General features: G+C 40.0%; 1 protein-coding gene across 1 annotated transcript in view; it reads right to left on the bottom strand.

Moving 5' to 3' along the window:
• The window catches only part of SHB (SH2 domain containing adaptor protein B), a 167,062-nt gene that overhangs the window by 29,425 nt on the left and 115,725 nt on the right, over positions 1-21,912 (bottom strand). Inside the window, exons 4-5 of the mRNA XM_075210913.1 lie at positions 9,497-9,668; positions 8,924-9,043 (exon numbers count right to left, since the gene is read on the bottom strand). Coding sequence (XP_075067014.1) covers positions 8,924-9,043; positions 9,497-9,668 — 292 coding nt within the window. The remainder of the gene's footprint in view (positions 1-8,923; positions 9,044-9,496; positions 9,669-21,912) is intronic.

Here is a 21,912-nt window from a genome sequence, read left to right as displayed (position 1 = left end):
TAATGCAATAATGTCTTAATGCAATAATAATCCCATTGTTCTTGCATAGGTAAAATTACCTAAAGCCGCTACTATAGAATTTACAATGTCACATTACCAAAGACAGGTCATCATAGACAAATAGTCGACAGTGCTCGAAATTTCAATAGAAAGGTATGAAAATGTTATACTTTGCCTTAGAGGTGTTGTAGATATAGAAACGGTTTGGAGGAGAAGATGCTCTATTTTTTGTAAAAGGAGAGCTTGCGGGAAAAGCAATCTTTAATTACGGTTTGCTCTCAATTGTAAAGCGCAGAGTGTACCAGTACAATATAAATAAATGTTAATAGTAATAAAAAAAGGAGACACCAAACATACAATTTATCTCCTGCTGCAAATAAATGGCATCTTACATACATTAATGCCTAACATGATATGATGGCCATACACTTTTAGTATGCTGCCACATTATGTCATTTGAAGGGCAAGTGAGTAAAAAAATATATATATCTAGTCCTAGAAATGCATACAGATGATTTTTGAAGATGTAAATCACCCCCCAAAAAAAGACATTTAAAACCTATTTAATTTGTTTACATGCCTGGCTTGAGACATTGTGCTATCTATTTTTTTTATTTATTTATAAAAGAAATGATGTTACTAGTGGATGACCAATTCAATTCTAATAAACAGACATTAAGCTAAAATGAAAGAACCACATTTTAAACCAAGACAGTAAAATTGGGGTTTGACAGAACACAAATGAAGCGGATTTGATGTGGACATTACTAGAGCCATAAAACACTGCCTAATACCATCATTTTTTGAAGGCAGGAAAAAAACGGATTGGTTCATCGGTCTGGCTAGTCTAACCATCATTATATATTTATATATTATTTGGAAGGGAGTTGTTTTAAAACACACACTTCTCCTTGTAGTAAGAATCTTGTATTTATTTGTCACAATGTCATGAAAATACTGCATATACCAATATGTGGTGTTCCTGCTGTGTCAGAAGAGTTAACTCGTTTCCTCTGATCAATTTCTTTGACTACCACCATACATCCCAAACGTCCTCATTATGACCTGAATTTACTTGTTTTATTGCACCAGGCTAGTCACATTTTCAGTTCAATCTGCACTAATTATGAGCAGGATGATTTACTCTTATGACTTCTGGAAACAGCAAACTCAATATGTGGCTGGAAGTGTACCTAGACAATTATTTACAACCATCATGTTTATTTCTGCTGAGGTAAATTGAATACATAGGAAGGAACAGCAAGGCCTGTTTTTGCATGTATAAATAAAATGGAAAAATAATATTTTTCTATGATCCTGGCTTTGTGTTTCAGTTCACTTCCACCCTATCATTTACTTATCAAAGAATGCATGAAAGGAGTAGCGCACACACATTTTTTTGGAGAGCATTAATGCTTTGTAATTCAACCTTAAAATTAGTCATTGCTTTCATCATTTTTTTTTATTTTATCATATTTTCTTATTTGGTATAAGAAACATTACATTATAAAATAATTTATCTTGGAAGAATAGATAAATACCAAGCAAATATTCTATAATTTTTCATGATCATTTGTGACCACACAGACGAATAAGAAGTCACATGCACGGAGTCGGTCTCTTATTACTAATCCTCCCACTCCCCTCAGCGGCCATTTTAGAAGAGCAAACAAGAATCTTTTCCCGATGTTATACTACAGGAATGAACTAGCGTGCAGTTCCTGTGACTACACTAAGGGAAAAGAGCGGGTCAGTGAAAAGTAACTGGAAATTCTGCTTTAAAACATTAAAATATAGCTAGTCTAGTTGATTGTGTAACTAAAACAAAAACATTTGCCATATCAATGGTCACAATTCCTCTATTAGAGCTCCCACTGAATTTATCTTGCCATGGTAGAGTAGGAAGAGAAAGATAAATTAAAAGTTTGTTTTGCTACAAATTGCTAAAATTTAAATTTTTAGTAAAATGTGAGTACTGCCATAGCTAACAAAACCAGTCGCACTTAAGATACTAAAGTGTCCTATTAGTAGCTTCACTATAAGCTGCAGCAGGTATTGTTTATCCTGTTATATTGCACTAAGCATAAACAAAACAGCAGTAACATGCCATCAGCGCATGCACAGTATGTTACATACTGGGGACAAGTGACTGGGTATTTATTATTTAAAAGGCAGAGGGAAAACTGTCGCTATTCACTCTAGGAAGACCGCAATGAGGATGAAACACGTTGGAACAACACAGGTAGGACAACATTTGTACTCTGTACTACTGGCCTTACAAACTGATCATCATTCTCCTGCTAAGAATCATCTACTGAGGGATTTAACATGCTCTAGCCTTGAGGCACAGTAAGTTTGTACTATAACCTATATGTCCCAGTAGATCGGCATATTATTCTTTTTGATTCTATTTGTGATAACATACCCATTTTCTGTTTAAAACTCACCGAAAAGTGAGAATCCACTAAGGGTGAGGGGAAAACATTTCAAAGATAACAAACAAATGCAACTGAATAGCTAGGAACATTTATTCAAACAATAAAATGTTGTTTGTCTTGGATGGATACAACCATGCACAATCAGACAACTAGCTATACCCTCTTCATTTTTAAAAAAAAATCTACATAAATAAAAAAACATTTTATATAGTTGCTACTGACATCACAGATTCCTTTCACATCAGGTGATTAGAGCAAAGCTGGGTACACATTACAGAAAATTACTGCACATGCGATTTTGGCAATGACAAAGTCCTGATGAACATGCAGAGTTATTTGTACACACCTACACAATTTACCATCAGATCTGTGCTCTTCATCTCTCATAACCGTCTGCTAAAAAGATTGAGGCTCTGTACACACTCTAAAGATATCTGCCTACACTGCTGGTTGTGAGTGTGAACACACTTCCACATTCGCCCGACATCGTTACATCGTTGATGGGGATTTTTAGTCAGTTTATAAAACCAACATGCTACATGAAAAAACAGTCAGTATTTAACTTATGTGCAAAACAGAATACTAATTTGCACCCCTTGCATTATAACATGGTTTTGTCCACGAGACTGAAATAACGGGATTTATACTTACGATAAATCTTTTTCTCTGAGTCCATCTGGGGGACACTCCTTAACCATGGGGTTGAGTCGGGGGGAGGAGTCTGGCACCCAAAGAGTTAACTTTTTTCAGCTGACAGCATATCACCCCCACCAATTCCCACATACCTCAGTTTGATTACAAAAGCCATTAGGAAGATAGGCCAATCAACCAAGACACACCACTCAACAGAGGGGGGAGTGCAGACAAAACAATGAAAAGACGGGGGGGGATCGGAGTGTCCCCCAGATGGACTCAGAGAAAAAGATTTATCGTAAGTATAAATCCCGTTTTCTCTTTCATCCATCTGGGGGACACTCCTTAACCATGGGGACTTACAAAAGTAATCCCTCTGAAGGGTGGGACCGCTCTGATCTCCTTGCACGCAGAACACTACGGCCAAAGGAGGCGTCCCCAGACGCAAATATATTAAATTGGTAGAATTTCCTAAAGGTATGGACCGAGGACCAGGTGGCTGCTCTGCACAGCTGGTCCGCCGTGGCTCAATTACGAGCCGCCCAAGATGCCCCAACCGACCGGGTAGAATGGGCAACAATACGTTTCGGCACAGGGAAATTAATACTTTGGACATAAGCCTCCCTGATAGTCAGGGCAAGCCATCTGGCAATAGTTTGCTTAGATGCTGGCCATCCCCGCTTGGAAAAGTCAAACAACACAAATAGAGACTCTGTCTTACGTACCTTTGCAGATCTCTTAACATATATACGTAATGCCCTCACTACGTCCAAATATTTATTTGTCTTTGTTCTTTTGTTTGGTTCTTGTCCAGCAACCACCAGCTGAGGACCTATCTCCTCTACTGGTACCTCGAGCACGGGAATGCTCCTCTGGGATGGGACCCTGCCCAGGGTAAGGTCGCGAAAAATGTCACCATCTTTCCCAGCAGCTTCAAAGACCTGGCTACTGACAGCCTCTTGTCTGACAGGATCCTGCCTGTCCACTCCATCTAGGACCTCAACTTGTCCTGTGGAGACAACCTTCTGCTGCGTACCAAGTCCCTCACTAGTCTCAAGAAACTCATTCTTAGACAAGGGATTCTCTGTGACCCTTTCAGACTTTAGAAGTTCGGTCATAGACTGAACAACTTGTCTAGCCTTAGCACCCTGAATGGGTGTGACTAAAACTTTTTCCCTTACTGGAAATTCTAAGCCTGTATAGCTTCGTCTGAATGAAGCAAATCGACAGCCCTGAGCTCTTTCTGATTTGACAGAAGCCAGCGAGGTAATTTTTTTCCAAAACCTGAGGTGAGCTGGTCCCATGAATTCTATCACGATATTCTGGACCTACTCGTCTACCGAGGACCCTGTCTGCTGCCGGGCAAACCCAAGCAGCCGTCCTCCCACCCCACCCACTGGAACCAGAGGTGGGTGGTAGTCATGCCGCTGGTCTACCCGGCAGCTTGGCGGAAGAAGCTCTCCGTGCCACAGGGGCAAAGGATGACCTTCCCCTACGGGACTGTCTCCTGGATTCCACTGCCCCTGGATCGGTAGTCTGACCTCTGCCAGACCCGCCCCCGTAAGGAGGCTGTCTGAAAGAACTAAACCTAGGCCAAGCCCTAGGTCTTGGAGTATTTACAGGCAAGGACGTCTTCTTGCCCGCTGAAGCCTGTAAGATCCAAGAGTCTAATTCTGGACCAAATAACATCCTACCCGTATACGGGATGGATTCTAATGATCGTTTAGACTCTGAATCTGCATTCCAAGCCCTTAACCATAACGCCCTTCTAGCTACTACAGCTGAAATAGACAAAGCTATGGAGGTCGAATTATGGGCCACTTCATATACATAGCCTGCTGCCTCCCTTAGCTGCATGGCCAGAGGCAGTAAATCTGAATCCTGCAAGGCAGACTCTAACTGCCCTGCCCAGACTTCCATGGCTCTAGCTACCCAGGTAGAGGACAATGCTGGCCTGAGGCTAATACTGGCGGCCGAGAAGATCGACTTCAGCAGGGATTCTAATTTCTTGTCAGTTGCGTTCTGTAAGGTCGCTGACCTGGGTACAGGTAGTGGAGTCTGACGAACCAATCTCACCACAGGTGTATCTACCTTTGCCACCTGTTCCCAACGGGTCATATCCTCCTCCTGAAGGGGATACAATACGCCAAACTTCCTTGGCATAGAGAACCTTTTATCTGGATATTTCCAAGAGGCCTCTACAATAGCCCTCAACTCAACTGAGGGAGGGAACCTGACCACCTGCTTAGAAGCCTTCTTAAAGAGGGAGCGGTCCAAAGACTTTGTCACCTCTTCTTCAGCAAACCCCAGGGTCTGACGAACTGCTCTTACCAGATCGTCCATACCCTGGTGCCTAGAGTTTCCTTCTGACTCTATAATGGACACATCTGAATCGTCCAACAATTCCCCCTCCTCCTCTGAGGAACTCTCAGAGTCTGACACTGACCACAGCGCTTTAGCTGTTTGTCTACGTCTTTTAACACTACGCTTGTGTCTGGGGTTCTCCAGTAGATGGGTAAGCCGGTCCAGGCTTTTAGCCACTGCTGACCAACCCACCTCTCCCATCTGGGAAACCCCCGGGAGGGCTGGGGAGGGAAATACACTGACCCCTGGGGAAAATGACTCATCTGTCATTCCTACTGTTATACCCTGAGAAACCAAAGATGTAGCTGGGATCTCAACTGGTTTAGATAACAGATTTACAAGGGTATTAACTCCCTGTGTTAAGGCAGCCGCCCACTCAGGAGGATCTACCGTTATGGTGGAGGTGTCTATAGGCTGTTTCACAGGAGCCACAGTGCAGGCTGCACAGAGCCCCCCCTGATCCAGCCGTTCACTTGTTAGTTTAACATTACATTTTAAACAGACATTATGTTTGGTACGTGTTGTTTTGCTTTTATCTGCCATCACAAGATAAGAAAAACTAAATCACGTTTCAAAATTCACAAACACTTCTCCAATTTATCAGAAAATACAGATTAGGTTTATATTAACATATCATAGTATTTCAGATTAAATAAGACAGGTTTGGAGAACTTTATAGTTTTCCTTAAACACAGTTCTCTCAACACCTCATAGTCTTATAATACACATGCATATACAGAAGAAACAAAGTGATACTTAGCGTGGAAGATATGTGTCAACAGTGCACTTCTCTTCAAATGACTGCTACAACTGTCCTCCTTTTGAAGCTGGGCGCCAAAAAAGGGATCTTCCACGTGCTCACTCAGCGGGGGGGGGGGGGGGGAAGCGGTGTTCCTCAAACACATTCCCCTTCCACTGGCTCTCCTTCTGTGTTGTTTACCTTAACAGCGTTTTGCCCTTTCTCTTATATTAGGGGAAAACCTGTTAGAATGTGTTCCCCGCTAGCGCTACTCAAAGCGCACCATCCTCAAGAATTCACTGCCATCCCCATGGGAGGAGGAACTTGGTATACTCCAGCTGGCTTCCGGGGAACCTCAGCAGTAAAGGCGCTCTCTGCCTAATGGCAGCGCCCGTCCTGCATTAGTGGGGAGAGTCTCTTGCCGACTGCTTCCCGCTGTGAGAAGCGCTTCTTACCTCTCTGTCAGCAGGGCCGCCCCCCCCGGACAGGCGCTTCTCCCAAGAGTCAGCTCCGTTTGCACGGAGCCTCTCGCCACTGTCAAAAAAAAAAACTGATAAAGAAAAGGAAAAAACCTATAACCAGTGAACCCTGTTCACTGTCTCTCTTGGAGCTCTTCAGGTGCAACCTTCTTCCAAGGGCACCCAATTCAAACTGAGGTATGTGGGAATTGGCGGGGGTGATATGCTGTCAGCTGAAAAAAATTAACTCTTTGGGTGCCAGACTCCTCCCCCCGACTCAACCCCATGGTTAAGGAGTGTCCCCCAGATGGATGAAAGAGAAAAGAAGTTTTCTCAAGTTAAGATCCTTAATGAATCAGGCCCTTCATTACTGACTGAAAAAATGCAAATTGTGATTTATTGGGGCTTATGAGGAAAAATGAAATTTGATTTGATTCAATACTTGGTCCCCCAGTCTTCAAATCTCTGCAAATTTCTACTTTCCAAACAAAATATCTCTTTAAAACTGATCACCAATGCGGAGATCCTGCCACTCGGACCAAAAGTGACAGAGTCACTGGCCTATTTGCCCACAAGTTTGTGGATTAAATTGTGGTGTTTTTCCTCAGATATTTTAACTTGGTCTATAGACAGGTAAGCATTCATAATCTAATTACATTTGGTACATTTCTAGAAAGCCTAGGTAAATATCAATGGCATTTTGCAATGAAATCAAATAATAGGGGTTACAGTGTAAGTTTTAAGAATAGATTAAGCAAAGACCACAAGTTGATCAGCATATACAGGTTCCTTTTATCTATTTTACAGATGCTCTTCAAAACATTAATTGAAAGTTACAACTCAACTGAGATCTATTGGGAGTCTCACAGCATCATTGTTCTTGTTACTTGGCGAGGGGAAATTCAAGGGATTTGCCAGATAAATTAAGGTCGCACAGCAGAGGTAAAGTACAATACATTAGGGAGTAATGCAATTAACCTGGGCCTCAATTGTAATCCAAAGTGTCAGGCCTAAATCCAATGAGTTATTTCAGCATTTAGAAGATAACAGCTTTATTTGGTTTTAGTAATTGAAACATTTAAAAGGTGACCTATAAAGGGTGACTGCCTTACACAAATTATTAAAGAACTTTGTGATGTCATTTCTTTACTAGTGGCAATGGCTTATTGTACCGCTAAATCACAATGACCCGTTGACCAATATATTTGGTCAGTCTTGCTTCCCCCACATCAGCTATTTGCTGAGGCACGAATGAACCGAATGTCCTCCTGCTGTGTATAGGCAAGATAGATCGAGTGCACATTATTTCACCTGCTGGTGCATGCCAGTGAGCACACACGGAGACATCTAATAGCGTGCCAGAGCCACGCTGACACAGCAGGACACAACCGAACAGCTCAGTGGTGCAAAACCTCAAGAGCAATAACACGCTCCTGTGCTTTATGCTCCAGCATTGATTTTCTTAAAAGAGATTTCAAACGATTTTGTACAAGGGGAAAAAAAAAAAAAAAAAAAAGTAGAGAAAATGGACTCTAGTAAAAATATAAACTAAAAAATAATAAATTGCAGTAATTTAATTTACCAAGCGTAGTGCTGAGAATGTGTTTCAATTATAAATACATTTGGGCCAATAGGCAAAGAAGTGTTACGGAGTATGCTGGTGCTATATTATAATAATAATAATAATACTAATACTACTTGGAAACAAAGGTTTTTTTTAACCATAAAAAAATCACTGATACTCCGAAGTATGGCAGCATCCAAATAGGACTCCACCTCACCTGCATTGGTGCATAACTCACAGGTCCTTTCCATCCACCGTAGTGGCCAGTAGCCAAGCTCACCAATAAGGACCATGTGTTCATAAATATATGGTTAGCTAAGAGCTCATTCTCAATTTGTGTGTTAGTCAGTGTAGTTTCAAATATACACTGTGCAGATGTAAACCACATTAAAAATACTTCTGGTGCAAGCTCTGTATTCACTGTGTGAAAACTACACTGCCCAACATGCTTTTTTTCAATGTGGTTTATAGAATTCAGCATTTAATGAATGAGAAACCCTAGCCCTAATAAACAACAATAAAACAAAACAAACCTGCAGGCTATTTTAAAAAAACACAAAAGGCTAACCATAATGTTCAAGACGATATAGATCACAAACCAACAAAATAAAATAAAATAGAAACAATGTCTAAACATTAAAAACAGTATTTTGATTCCTATTTTTCTTACACCATCTTCGAACGTGTGTGTATGTTTTCTGTTATTAAGGGTGAAGAAATGACTTACTTCAGTGACAGGGAATAGTCGTGCTTGCTTGTTTGACTGTTCCTCACAAGGTAACTGCATTCTTTACACAACCTGAGCATGTTCTCCGCATCTGTCCGACTGATCGCTCCATGGTACCAACTGAAGAGAGGAGACATTTGTCACTTTTTGAATGTTAGTGTTATCTGCAATGTTAACATATTAGCAAGCTTGATGACAAATCTTACACTAGTTTCCTAAAAGGAACAGAATTGTGTTATTGATAAAACATTTTTGCTCAAGCGTCTATAAAGCATAGTTACCAATATTTTCAGCTCCAGTCCCGGGAGGTCCGGGGGGCAAGTGGGCGTGTGGGGGCAGGGCTCGAAGAATCAAGCCACAATGACGCGTCCATTACGCCAATAAGCCCCTCCTCCTCCATTAACTTCTCCACAGCCTGTCGGGAATCGGGAGAATTGCCCTCTCTCCCCGGAGTCCAGGAGACTGACCCAGATTTCTGGAGTCCAGATATTCTGGGAGAGTTGGCAACTATGCAAAGGCCGTAAACCAATGGAATCATTTCGAAGCAATATTACTTTCCAGAAAATAACTCACATTTGTTTCTCCAGTGTAACATTTGGATCCACTCTTTCTCCCAGGATACCACAGAGTTCGGGGCTGCCATGTTTTATGGGCTTAAAGCCACCCCCAGGGGCTCTCAGCTGTCTGCGTCTGTCACTGGATGGAGATGGCGATGACTGTCTTTTCTCACTGCCATTGAACTGGGCTGTAACAGATTAAATTGATTAATCTAACAGAGTAATGGTAAAAGAGTAACAGCAGTGGTTTAGAACGCTGTAGTTTACAACCTAAAAAACGTTGCAGCAAGAACAAATTAAATACTCCTGTACTAAGTCATCCAATGGGAAACCCACTTTCCCGGTCACACCTAAGAGCTTCAGTTAAAGTGCTGCAGCACTCCAGTGTTACAAGAAAACCATGTATCCCATACAACAGCTTTTGTACAGGTGCATTTAATATATTCAGTATGCTGCAGTTTGTTTTGTTTGTTTGTTCTTCAAGAAAATTAGGGAGCCAGTGGTAGAGCTCTAGAACATGACTAGTATGCAAGTGCTATTAAAGTTAAAACAGAGGTTATGGCCTCAAGGTAATATTTTGTCAGCGTAGCCTATTCTTGAAATATGGAATTTAGTTGTACATACCATGCTTGATTACTAAACAAACAAATCATTCACTATTTTGACAAGTATCTTAACAGAGTGTACTGTATACAATTTCTTCTGGTAAGTATAATTATATATCTAAGTCAGTCCCCTTAGGCTCTCACAATGCAAAGCTATATTAATCATCAGTATCTTTCTGTGAACAAATCATTTTACAAATACTTATGCTAACAGAAGTACACAAACAATCTGCTCTAAGAAAACAAGATTATATATTCATGTAGACATTTCTCAACTACTAAAATGATGGATAAACAAAATGTAAAACTATAATTCATTCACATCATTCATGACTGGTTAATTGCTATCAGTTTGGTGTACCTTACACAATTACACTTGCTTGTGAAAGACGTGCACAGACATCAGTACTGTATGTTTCTTTCAGCTTCTCTCCACTTTGTTTTACGTGGCCATCTGGAATTAGGCCCTCATCACATATTCACAGAGTTAGCCATGCTCAAATGAAAAAGATTTGTCACACACAAGCTTGTTAAGCCACACACAGTCACACAAGGGCAGCGCGACGCAATTTCTACCTGCTCGCCCTCACACAGTCACACACAGAAACAGTCACCCATGAAAACCTCTTCTATTCATAGAAGAGAGGAAAAATCAAAAGGAACATAAAATAAAGAACATCCCTAATCTTGGCAGTAGTGATGTGGCTCTGTGTGTTGAAATGTATTTCTCAGGAAAAGTGATCTTTAAATATTATAGTATATATATATTTTATTAATAATTATATATATCATCTACATAATCTGCAGCTTTTTACAGAGAATATTTAATAATTCACATCAGTCCCTGCCCTAGTGGAGCTTACAATCTACATTCCTTATTATGCAGATGTAGACACAAACTAAGGTTAGTTTTTGTCATAAGTGAATTAACCTACCAGTATGTCAATGGAGTGTGGGAGGAAACGGGAGCACCAAAAGAAACCCACACAGACATGGCTGGAATCAAACCCCAGTTCAACGCTAACAAATAAATACATACATACACATATATATTGTACATACACACGTTATGTGCAGGCTGGAACAGAGGTAGTTCTTATAGAAGAAATATACACATATTTGGGGGAAAAATTATTTCTTAAACTAATACTTTCTTTAACTAGCCATCCCTTCATGTGGCTCATTAGTGTGGACACACCCCTTTCCATATGTGTCGTTCTCACTAACGCGGGCCGCGCAGCACTGATTAGCAACGTCTCAAATCATGAGTCAGAAAGTACTTTACATGTTTGGGTGGGAGTGTGAGGCTGCTAAGGTCAAGGTGTGTTAGCTCCTCCCAGACCTCATCTGTCAATCTCATCGAGGTGTGATGAACCTCTCACAATACATAGAATAGCTTGGAGGTGTGGCCCAACGATAATAAATATATATGTCATCATTAGACAGGGTATGACATCTTTGGGGCATGGTCAAGTCTGAAAAGGTTCAAAACAGGACAGAGAGCAGGCTAAGATGAGATATAACAGCCTGAATATGCTCATACTCTACACCAAAGAGAGAACACTATAGTTGCCAGCTTTTCCAGGTTGGCCTCTGGGAGTCTCTTGGGGACGGGGAGGTGGGCATGAGGGCTTGGCGAATCACGTCATACTGGTCCCGCCCTTTGACGTAATAATGCAAACGCGTTATTTTACAACGTAGGGCGGACCAAAATGATGTGATTCCCGGAGAATCACATCATCTCCGGGAGAATGACCAGCTCTCCCAGGAGTCCAAGTAGACCTACCCAAGTACGCTTAAAACTATGTCTAGCATATACATTACTCTTCAATTTTTTTTATACAGGAAGCATTGCCCCTGTGCAACTCTGTTAAAAAAATAACATTTAACTCCGTTAACCTGCTGTGGCATCACTAGCCCTGTCCCTGTGTATGAATCCACACAAATAATTTCTGCAAAGCAAATCTGCATGTCTGACACTCACCCACAGACAGAGAAGAAACGCCCTCCTAGCAGGCCAAGGTGTAATAAAAAACACAGTGAGCACATTCCATTATGTATTTTTCACAATTATTATTCAGAAACATTATCCAGCTCAGCATTACACAGCCTTTGATATACTGTATTGCTATGTCAAATAATGGCTTGATTTGCTTCAAGCTGCATGACAGCTATCATATACAAGATGGAGCAAATAAAATGAAATGTTCATTAAAAAGTTCTTTGTTCATTCAAAACAAAGTTTGTCTTTGTGTCCACAAAACTATTACTTACACCTGAGCAATATAAAAGTACATCCAATATGATGCAAGTAAATTTAATAGTGGTATGTCTGGTGGCGCCAGTTAAAAATGCACATGCAAGCTAAATCAAAGTCGGGGAATCTGAACAAGAGATACAATTTCAATGGCTTATATTTTAAACAGGATAAAAAAAAAAAAGTCTAAAAAAAGTGCAAGATAATCCATGTTCAACTACACTAAATAAAATGGCTCGTACTGATGCTGAGATCGGACAGACTATTAGTCGCACAGTATTTTATAATGAACTTCATGATGTCTGTGTTTACTTTTGTCCTTATTTAATAGTTTGGCAAACTAGAATCTTCCTGTAAAAATATGTATAACATTACAACTGTAGACTGTGTAACGAGCGATTGTCTCCTGGGAGATGTACCAGCATATTATTATTGAACACTAGCTTTGTTTAGCGATTACAGGATTATTAAGAAAACTGGAATATTAAGAATGAATATATTTCTGTTAATGCTTTTTGTGTCTCAGGGTAAGTGTCTTTCAGAACTGCAACTTGCAAAAATACAAAGATTGAGTTAATGGTTAACAAATCAATTTACAGAGCAGCAATAACCACAACCCATTTCTGACACCAAAAAAATATATCTAAACGTAAGTGTATGAGATTGCCAGCAATTTGTTATTTGGTGCTTTCAATTGTGTCTGCCGTACGGAATATTCGAACCACTGATTTTCTCAAACATCCGAACAAATGAGACCAATCACGTAACCTGTGTGGCATGACAAAATCACTCCGCCCATTAACATGCTCTTGTGAACATATAGACTAAAGCCATATTGGGGCATTCGCTTCAAACTCTCTCTATCTGCAAACGCTGGATCTGTTGGAATACGTCAAGACATATTGAGTTGGGAGTTACATGAAGTGGAGAGGACATTTGAGTTTTACGTTACCACCTGCAACTCTATCATTTAGCTGACGTTACTATGTTTTTGAATGATCATTTCCCTTTATGTTATTATTTTCTCAAACAGAGCAAATTTATAAAATGTAAATAATGTAGTTTTCAGATGGATTTAACTTAAATTACCAAGTGGAAAATAAAAAATAAAATGCCTAACTTATACTTCTAAATGACACCATATATTTACACACATACTGTACTTGCCATAGGTCTCTGTGAGTGAACGCATACATTTTGGTGGTTTTTACGGGGTTTTTTTCCCCACGATTGTGAGGTAGATGATATTTGTACTGGCCAATAGTTTATACTATTGCCACCTCTAGGATACTATACTTACTGTGACAGTTATCAGATCTGGTCCCAAGTATGCCTATTCCAAGGAAAAGCATGTAAGCAGGTACCAACAGACAATGTTTATGCAAGTCCAAGTGAGCAAGACCAATGATTTAAGCGACTATAAATGTGGCATGATAGCGTGCACCAGAAGGCATGAGCACACTGGTTACAGCAACAGTATGGGGCTTTCCACCCATAAATGCTGTACAAAAAAAGTATCATTATGTTATCACTATTAGTTATGTCTTAACAGAACACATTTATGGTGCTAACCCTGCATGTCAAAACAAAAACGCACGTTACGCTAATCAGCTTGGAAACAATACATAATTAAATAAAATGATACACTTGTGTGAACTAGAAATAATAAAAAAACATAACATACAAAAAAACAATCTAATTCAGAAGTGTTTTATCTTTAGGAATGTGGTTCTCAAATTAACTTAATGACCAATTATGTCTTTAATTCGGCAGCACCAGCAAAGGGGTTGATAAGAATTATTTTTAGACTGGTGGAAATGAGAATGAAAACATAACTTCCTCGTGTATCTCCTATATGCTCAAGCCTACAAATGTTCAAATCATTATATAACCCTCATCTTTAGCGCTGTAGTGTGGCCCTCATTAAATGGATGACCTTGTCACAGTGACAAATGTCATGATTTTATTTGGATTCCATTAGATAAGCTCACTCACATGGGTGACTGACTGGACTTGACCAAATTTAAGTGAAAATGGAAATCACAAAGCAAGTTAAACTTGTTGAAAAGAAGTCAAAAATAATTACATGCACCATATATTTAAGAGTGATCTTTTTCAGCTATCATCTGTTTCTTAGAATAATGGGAATGGGAATTAGGAGGAAATCTTGGTAACGGATTTCATGTGGCACTGTAAATAGTGCTTTACAGATAAAGACATAATAAAAATGAAACGCCTTAGCAAAAATGGCACACACCATAATATTATTGTTACTGATTTGGAAGCTTCACGAGTTGGGTTTCCATGTACGAGCAGCCGCAAACTAGCCTCAGATCAACTCACACAGTGTCAAACATAGGCTGGTGTGGTGCTAAGCACACCACCGTTGGACTCTGGTGCAGAAGAAACGTATTCTCTGGAGTGACGAATCACGCTTTACTATATGGCAGTCTTACGGATAAAACTGGGTTTGGCGGATTCCTGGAGAAGGACTCCTAACCGAATGCACACTGCCAACTGTAAAGTAACTGTTGGTGGAGGAGGAGTAATTGTTTGGGTCTGTTTTCGTGGTCTGGTCTGGGACACTTAATTTCACTGAAGGGTAATCTCAATGCTACAGCATACAAGGCCAATCTAGAGAATAGTGCGCTTCCAACTTTGTGGCAAGAGTTTGGCAAAGATCATTTCCTCTTTCAGGTTTTCAAGATAGATTATATTCCTGTGCACAAAGCGAGGTTCATTAAAAAATGGTTTCCTGATTTTTGTGTGGAAGAACTTGACTGGCCTGCACAGTGCCGTGACATCAACTCCGAACACCTTTGGGTGAATTGGGATACAGACTGTGAGCCAGGCCTTATAGTTCTGAACATCATAAATGCTCTTGTGGCTGAATAAAGGCAAATCCCTGCAGATATTTTCCAAAATTTAGTGGAAACCCTTCTAAGAAGAGTGGAGGCTGTTATAGAAGCAAAGGGTGACCACCTTCATTTTAATGACCATATTTTTGAAATGAGAAGAAGATATGGATGTCATTATTTGGGTTTCCACATACTTTGCTATGTATGTACATCTGAAAGGGGTGCAAGCCCCCCCCCCCCCCACCCCCAAGTGCAAAATATGGCCAATGCAATAGAATGCAAGTTGTGCACATTCAGTTTATTGGATTTTGCACCAAGATGCATCTTAACGTGACACAAACACACTTATGTGCAACTCTAAACCAGGCAACCTGATGTGAGGTTGAATGCAATATGGTAAATTTGACCACACTGTGGCATATCAAAAGGGCATATTTTAGGTTCATGGTGCTACATGACCTGGGTGACAAACGTGCCTGCAAGAAAGCGACAATGTTATTGCACAACTTATGTGGACAAGTGTGCTCTGTAAATCTGTGCTTCAGCTGCAATTGTATATATTTACATACATTTAAGTGTTTTTTAAAATATGTTCTATATCCGCTAGTTTATTGGCTAGTATGTGCCTTCCTATCATATTTACCATACATGTACATGTTTTTATTTAACCCAGTATCCAATAGTGGTGGGGTGAATAAAAATAAACCCTTAAAGTCTTTAGGAGGCATAATTTTACTCCACAGAAAGAAATGATTATGATTAAACTCCTGGTCTATGGCACAAGTGTTACGTGCAGAATAGAAAAACATTATATATTTTTTTTAATCAGACTTACTGCGATCCTAAAAACACAGAATACACAGATAAAGAACTACAGCCGAACAGTTGGTTGCAGAGCAAAGGATAATCATAAAAATAATAATCTGAATAAATGTGGTTATAATGCGTTGGAAGCCATAGAATGCATTGGAGATGTTTAACATACAAAACACACAACCTCCACAAGAGAATTATTGTGAAGTCTGTGGAAGTCTTGTACGAGAGGATTAGATTTAATTATATCTGTTTCCAACCGCATGAAAAGGTTATTAAAAGCCAATTACCTCCTTTAAATGCAGCGAAGCAAACCAAGGCCATTCCAACGTCTTCTTTGCACTACTTAATACTGAAATTAACTGCATTTTAATTCTTCATGATAACTTCAACCTCATGAGAGAAAATCAGAAGGAGGCAAAATACAGACCAATTTTCAGCTCTACTTAAATGAAAAGACAACATAGTGTGCTCATTGTAGTTGCTAAATAAGATATTTGCTAGGATATGGGTATGATACAGTGTTCTTGGCAAAATGGGTATAAATGACTCTAAAAGACAACAGCATAGAAAAATAGTGTACTTCTACTCATATGCAGAAACGTACACATCTCAAGATGCAAACGGCTTTGCTTCGGCAGCATATGTGCCTTGTGCGAACAGCTTTGCTTCGGCAGCATATGTGCCTTGTTTTCCACAAGTCATCATCATCCGAGCTGGAACGCAGTAAGCAAGGCTGGGGTTGGTGTGTGCGCAGAGAGGCAGTTTGCTCCACCTGTATTCCCCGCTTGTCCAATGGCCCAGTAAAAACATACCACTGCATCCACCAACAGCGGCGCCCTGCTCCTGACACTGTCAGTAAGAAGCTACAAAACTAGGGGGCCGATTCATTAGTGATCTTATCTTGTGCAAAAGTTAAGATGCTTATTTTTAAGAAGAAACGGGGAGATAAGAATGAAGTTAAGATGGATTTTCATCTTAATTTAAGAAATTCTTCACCTATGCAGTGGATTTTGCTTCTCATCTCCCTTTTCTGAGCATGGATTTGCTTAAGATAAGCAAAAAACGGGATATAAGATCACTAATGAATCAGACTCTAGAAGCCAGAAGACTGAAGAAAAGAAGGTCATAGTAAGGCAAGTAAAGAACGAAGGGGTACAGTGTTATCAAGGATGGGGCACAGTCTTAATTTAAATTATTCATATAGCAATAACTATTTGCTGCTTGATGTATTTATTTGTGTAACTTACTTAATTAAAGTGTATTGATACATATAAAAAGATGAAAAACATTATTGGATGAACAAATGATTTATAAAAAAAAGGCAGCAAATTAATTTTTTGCAGGGGGGGAGGGGGGGGGGCGCCACAGACAGACTAGCACCAGTCCTGTTATCAGGGTATATTAGCATCTGTAGCAGGCTTCACAGCACACAGAGTTTTCAGTGTGCAAAACATTTTGATGCTGGCAAAAAAGTGCTCTAAATTGAATCAATATTACACAGTCAAGGACATGTCACATACACTTCAGGTTAGGAATAAATTATGATTATAAACAATGACAATGACAGTCCCCACCAGAACAAAATGCACTTCTAGCATAATTGTCTGGCTTCATGAGTAACAAGCCATCAACAAGTATGTCATGGAGCATTTCGGGAAGCTGGATGGGACCTACCAACCTTCTAGGCAATGGCAAATTATGGTGGACTTTTGCGCATGCTCAAGCCTTAGAGGGGATGTTGATCTCAAGCCTTAGAGGGGATGTTGATCTCAAGCCTTAGAGGGGATGTTGATCTCAAGCCTTAGAGGGGATGTTGATCTCAAGCCTTAGAGGGGATGTTGATCTCAAGCCTTAGAGGGGATGTTGATCTCAAGCCTTAGAGGGGATGTTGATCTCAAGCCTTAGAGGGGATGTTGATCTCAAGCCTTAGAGGGGATGTTGATCTCAAGCCTTAGAGGGGATGTTGATCTCAAGCCTTAGAGGGGATGTTGATCTCAAGCCTTAGAGGGGATGTTGATCTCAAGCCTTAGAGGGGATGTTGATCTCAGTCTTCTGTGCAATGAATAAAGAATGTACTATATATGTATTGGTTTTGATTGTCACCAAAGCTATGGGCTTCACAAAAACTTAATTTCTTTTTTACTTTGGTGCAAATAAGTATCATTAGACTCTAAATTTAATTATGTAATTTTTAAAATTGCTTCAGAAGAGAAGAGCACACGCAGCCAGATGTGAAAACTAGCTGGGACAAAAGGTTATATGGTGATGTAACAGGATCAATATGGTAAGGACTCAAAGTAGGACAAAGACTTTCAATGGCGACAGAGTCTAATGTCATCCACAGTGAACCTCAATCAGATAAAGAATCTGAAGGCACAGACATATAAAAAAAAAAAGCAACTCAGCGGCTTTCATAGGACTTCTAGTGGCCACCTGCAATGTCAACGGGAGGACTGCAGCAGGGTGATCCACACCAAAGTACCAGCACAAAACACAGTGGTGCACATCAGGACTCTGCTCACATTTGGACAACACTTTGCTGCAAATGTAACAAACTGAATTGGGAAACCCTGTGTATTGCAGGGTTTCCCAACTACAGACCTCAGGGAGCCACTGCAGGTTTTCTAGGTCACACGACAGAATTATACCACCTGTGGATCGGTTATAATGTGTCGGTCAGTAATGAATACACCTGTACTCCAGCAAGAGGTATGGAAAATATGCAGTGTTAGGGCTCCCTAAGGAATGGATTTGGGAAAGCCTGGTATATTGTGTAAAAAATGGATAGGAACCATTCAGTGCAATGGCTAAGAAATGAAAGCTTACTTAGATGTTGGTAACAGATGCTGTGCAGACATTTTTCTGTAATGTTTTCTTCCATTACATTCACACTGCGTAATTATTATTGTTTTTTTTAAACTATAGAAAACATAACTACCTCTAGGTGATTCGGGTCTGATAGTACAATACTCAATAGTGCATTAGTTTTGCCATTGGATTGTAAGGCTCCATAGTGTCAGACAGTGGAAAACAGAGCATGCATAAAACAGGAACACACACAGTAGCCAAAAGAAATGCAGATGTGAAAACAGGGGAGAGAGGGACCTGCTCAAAAGCAAACATCTCAAAAGTCCCGGTTTAGGTGGGACAGTCTGAGGGCTCTGTCTCGCTGTCCCGACTGGTTGGAAATTAGGGAGGTATTGCTCGGTTCACTGCTGTGCACGGCAATGAAGGGGAATACGTGGTGTGGTCATGCAACCATTGTGATGTGACCACACCCCCAGTGAGTCATGACCACGCCCCTCTAACTGATGCCACCAACCCAAAATGTTGGGAGGTATGCAAGAGAGTTTACAAACTAGTAGAAAGAGGGCAGATCTGAGACAAAGGAGCTGAGAGTGTGCAGATGAGTAGTATAGGTGGTATGTAGCAAAATAATTTGTCAGGATTGTCTGAGCCTAGTACAGTACAAACCTGGTACAGCTTAGATACTTATAAAGATCTTCAATAATGCATTTAATATAACACAGCAGGGCTTTGTAAACAAGCTTCATTCTGAGCATAAAGGCCATACTGCAAAGTGACAAAGCAGCTGTAGAAATCCTGCTTGCAATAACCCTTCTCTTTTAAAATCCTGAGATGACAGGTGTTTTACATACAAATAGCAGCAACTCCAAAAATCAGCCTGGGGCGTTTTATTATATAATCATATAAAAGCTTTTGCATGTCACTTTGTTTCCTGCAGCCACAGGCAAGGAAGTAGCCCATAACGGCAGCTCAGCTCCAGACACCATGAAACAAATACTAAAACCCTAAAATACAAACAGATATGAGAACGGGATTAAACAAATGTCAATGTTTGTATGTAAGTAGATTGCTTTAATGTGAAATGTTATTACTGGGCAATGCATTTTCCAGCAAACAAAAAATATATTTACTGTGAAAGATTAAGAACATATGTTTAAATAGAATTGCCATAATAGCGTTGTCCAACGGACCGCAAAAGTCCCTTTTTGTTGGTATATTATTGTACCCAATCAATCTACCCAGCTCTCACTTACCCACTCAGACCATTTCATTATCAGCATACAATGATTCAGCGCAAACTAGACTGTAGCTACCTCTCCTTGTAACATTGTATTGAGAGGACAATACACAGGGTGAGCTGACCACTCAGCCTGATCCCCCCAGACGTACAGACACCTGTTACCAATCCAAGAACACCAAATGCAAAAAAAAATCTGTGGCTCTATGGATGCTAAAATGCAGTCACCGTCCGACCATAATTACCAGGAGTTTGGGGCAATGTCTGAAAGTTCCAGTTCGGGTGGTGACCTGAATAAGCAATTTTGATAGGCCCAAACACACAGCCATTTGTAGCCAGTTAAGAGTCAAAAATATCTAAAAGGGCTGTCAAAATTTAAGTTTAACCGTGTGTTTGTGTTCACAAGTTCGATAAAATGTGAGAAAAATCTTCAAAAATGTATATTTTGTCAACAAGCATATATGCTCTTGTAATATATTGGATTCTGATACCATGGATTAATTTCCTACCAAAATTTAATGAAAGACATACAAGATAAGATCAGTGTTCTCTTTACCCGCACATATAAGTGACTGAATTGGATGAGATCTGGTGAGGCTAAGCAGACAGATCACTTCTGGCTAGAGATGGTCACTGACCCCCGTGTTTTGGTTTTGGATTCGGTTTTGGATCTGGATTACCGTCGTGTTTTGGTTTTGGTTTTGGTTTTGCAAAACCGCCATTGCGTGTTTTGGTTTTGGTTTTGGTTTTGTTTGGTTTTGTTTTGCTATTTTTTGGGAAAATCCATGTTTTTGGGCCTAAATTAACCCAATTTAGTGCTCCAACTGTTTTAGAGACAAGTAATCTAATTGTTGAGGTAATAAATCATCCAAAAAAACAGTTTAATTCTTCGTTGGTAGGCCTATTCTACACACAAAACAGATTGTCTTCCTCTCCATCTATGCATATTGGCAATGCAGCCATCGTCTTTGAATGTATATTACACCCTACACTTATAGTTAAATATGTAAAGAAATGGAAAAAGCCAGTTTGGTTTCTGTCTCTCAAGGCCCCCCTCCACTTGTATAAAATACTAAAAAATTCAGCCATTATAGACTGTACAATATTAATTGACATGGAGAAAGCCAGTTTGGTTTCTGTCTCTCTAGGCCCCCCTCCACTTGTATAAAATACTAAAAAATTCAGCCATTATAGACTGTACAATATTAATTGACATGGAGAAAGACAGTTTGGGGTCACTCTGTCTCTCTAGGCCCCCCTCCACTTGTATAAAATACCAAAAAATTCAGCCATTATAGACTGTACAATATTAATTGACATGGAGAAAGCCAGTTTGGTTTCTGTCTCTCTAGGCCCCCCTCCACTTGTATAAAATACTAAAAAATTCAGCCATTATAGACTGTACAATATTAATTGACATGGAGAAAGACAGTTTGGGGTCACTCTGTCTCTCTAGGCCCCCCTCCACTTGTATAAAATACCAAAAAATTCAGCCATTATAGACTGTACAATATTAATTGACATGGAGAAAGCCAGTTTGGTTTCTGTCTCTCTAGGCCCCCCTCCACTTGTATAAAATACTAAAAAATTCAGCCATTATAGACTGTACAATATTATGAAAAATGGACAAAGCCAGTTTAGGGTCACTCTGTCTATGACACCCTACCCTTAAGGATAAATTGCCCTAACAGCAGCCTTTCAAGATGGTATGTGATATGGAAATGCCACAAGTCCCTTTCCTCTTTGGGGGTAGATTGCACCCTACACTTACATAGAAAGTTTTAAAAAGATGTTATCGGCATCATCTTCAGCTTCATCCTCACCCTCATCAGTGTGTACGTCATCATCACA

The sequence above is a fragment of the Mixophyes fleayi genome, chromosome 1 (assembly GCF_038048845.1).
Source record: "Mixophyes fleayi isolate aMixFle1 chromosome 1, aMixFle1.hap1, whole genome shotgun sequence".
Taxonomy (NCBI): domain Eukaryota; kingdom Metazoa; phylum Chordata; class Amphibia; order Anura; family Limnodynastidae; genus Mixophyes; species Mixophyes fleayi.
This window is presented reverse-complemented; position numbering and strand designations above follow the sequence as displayed.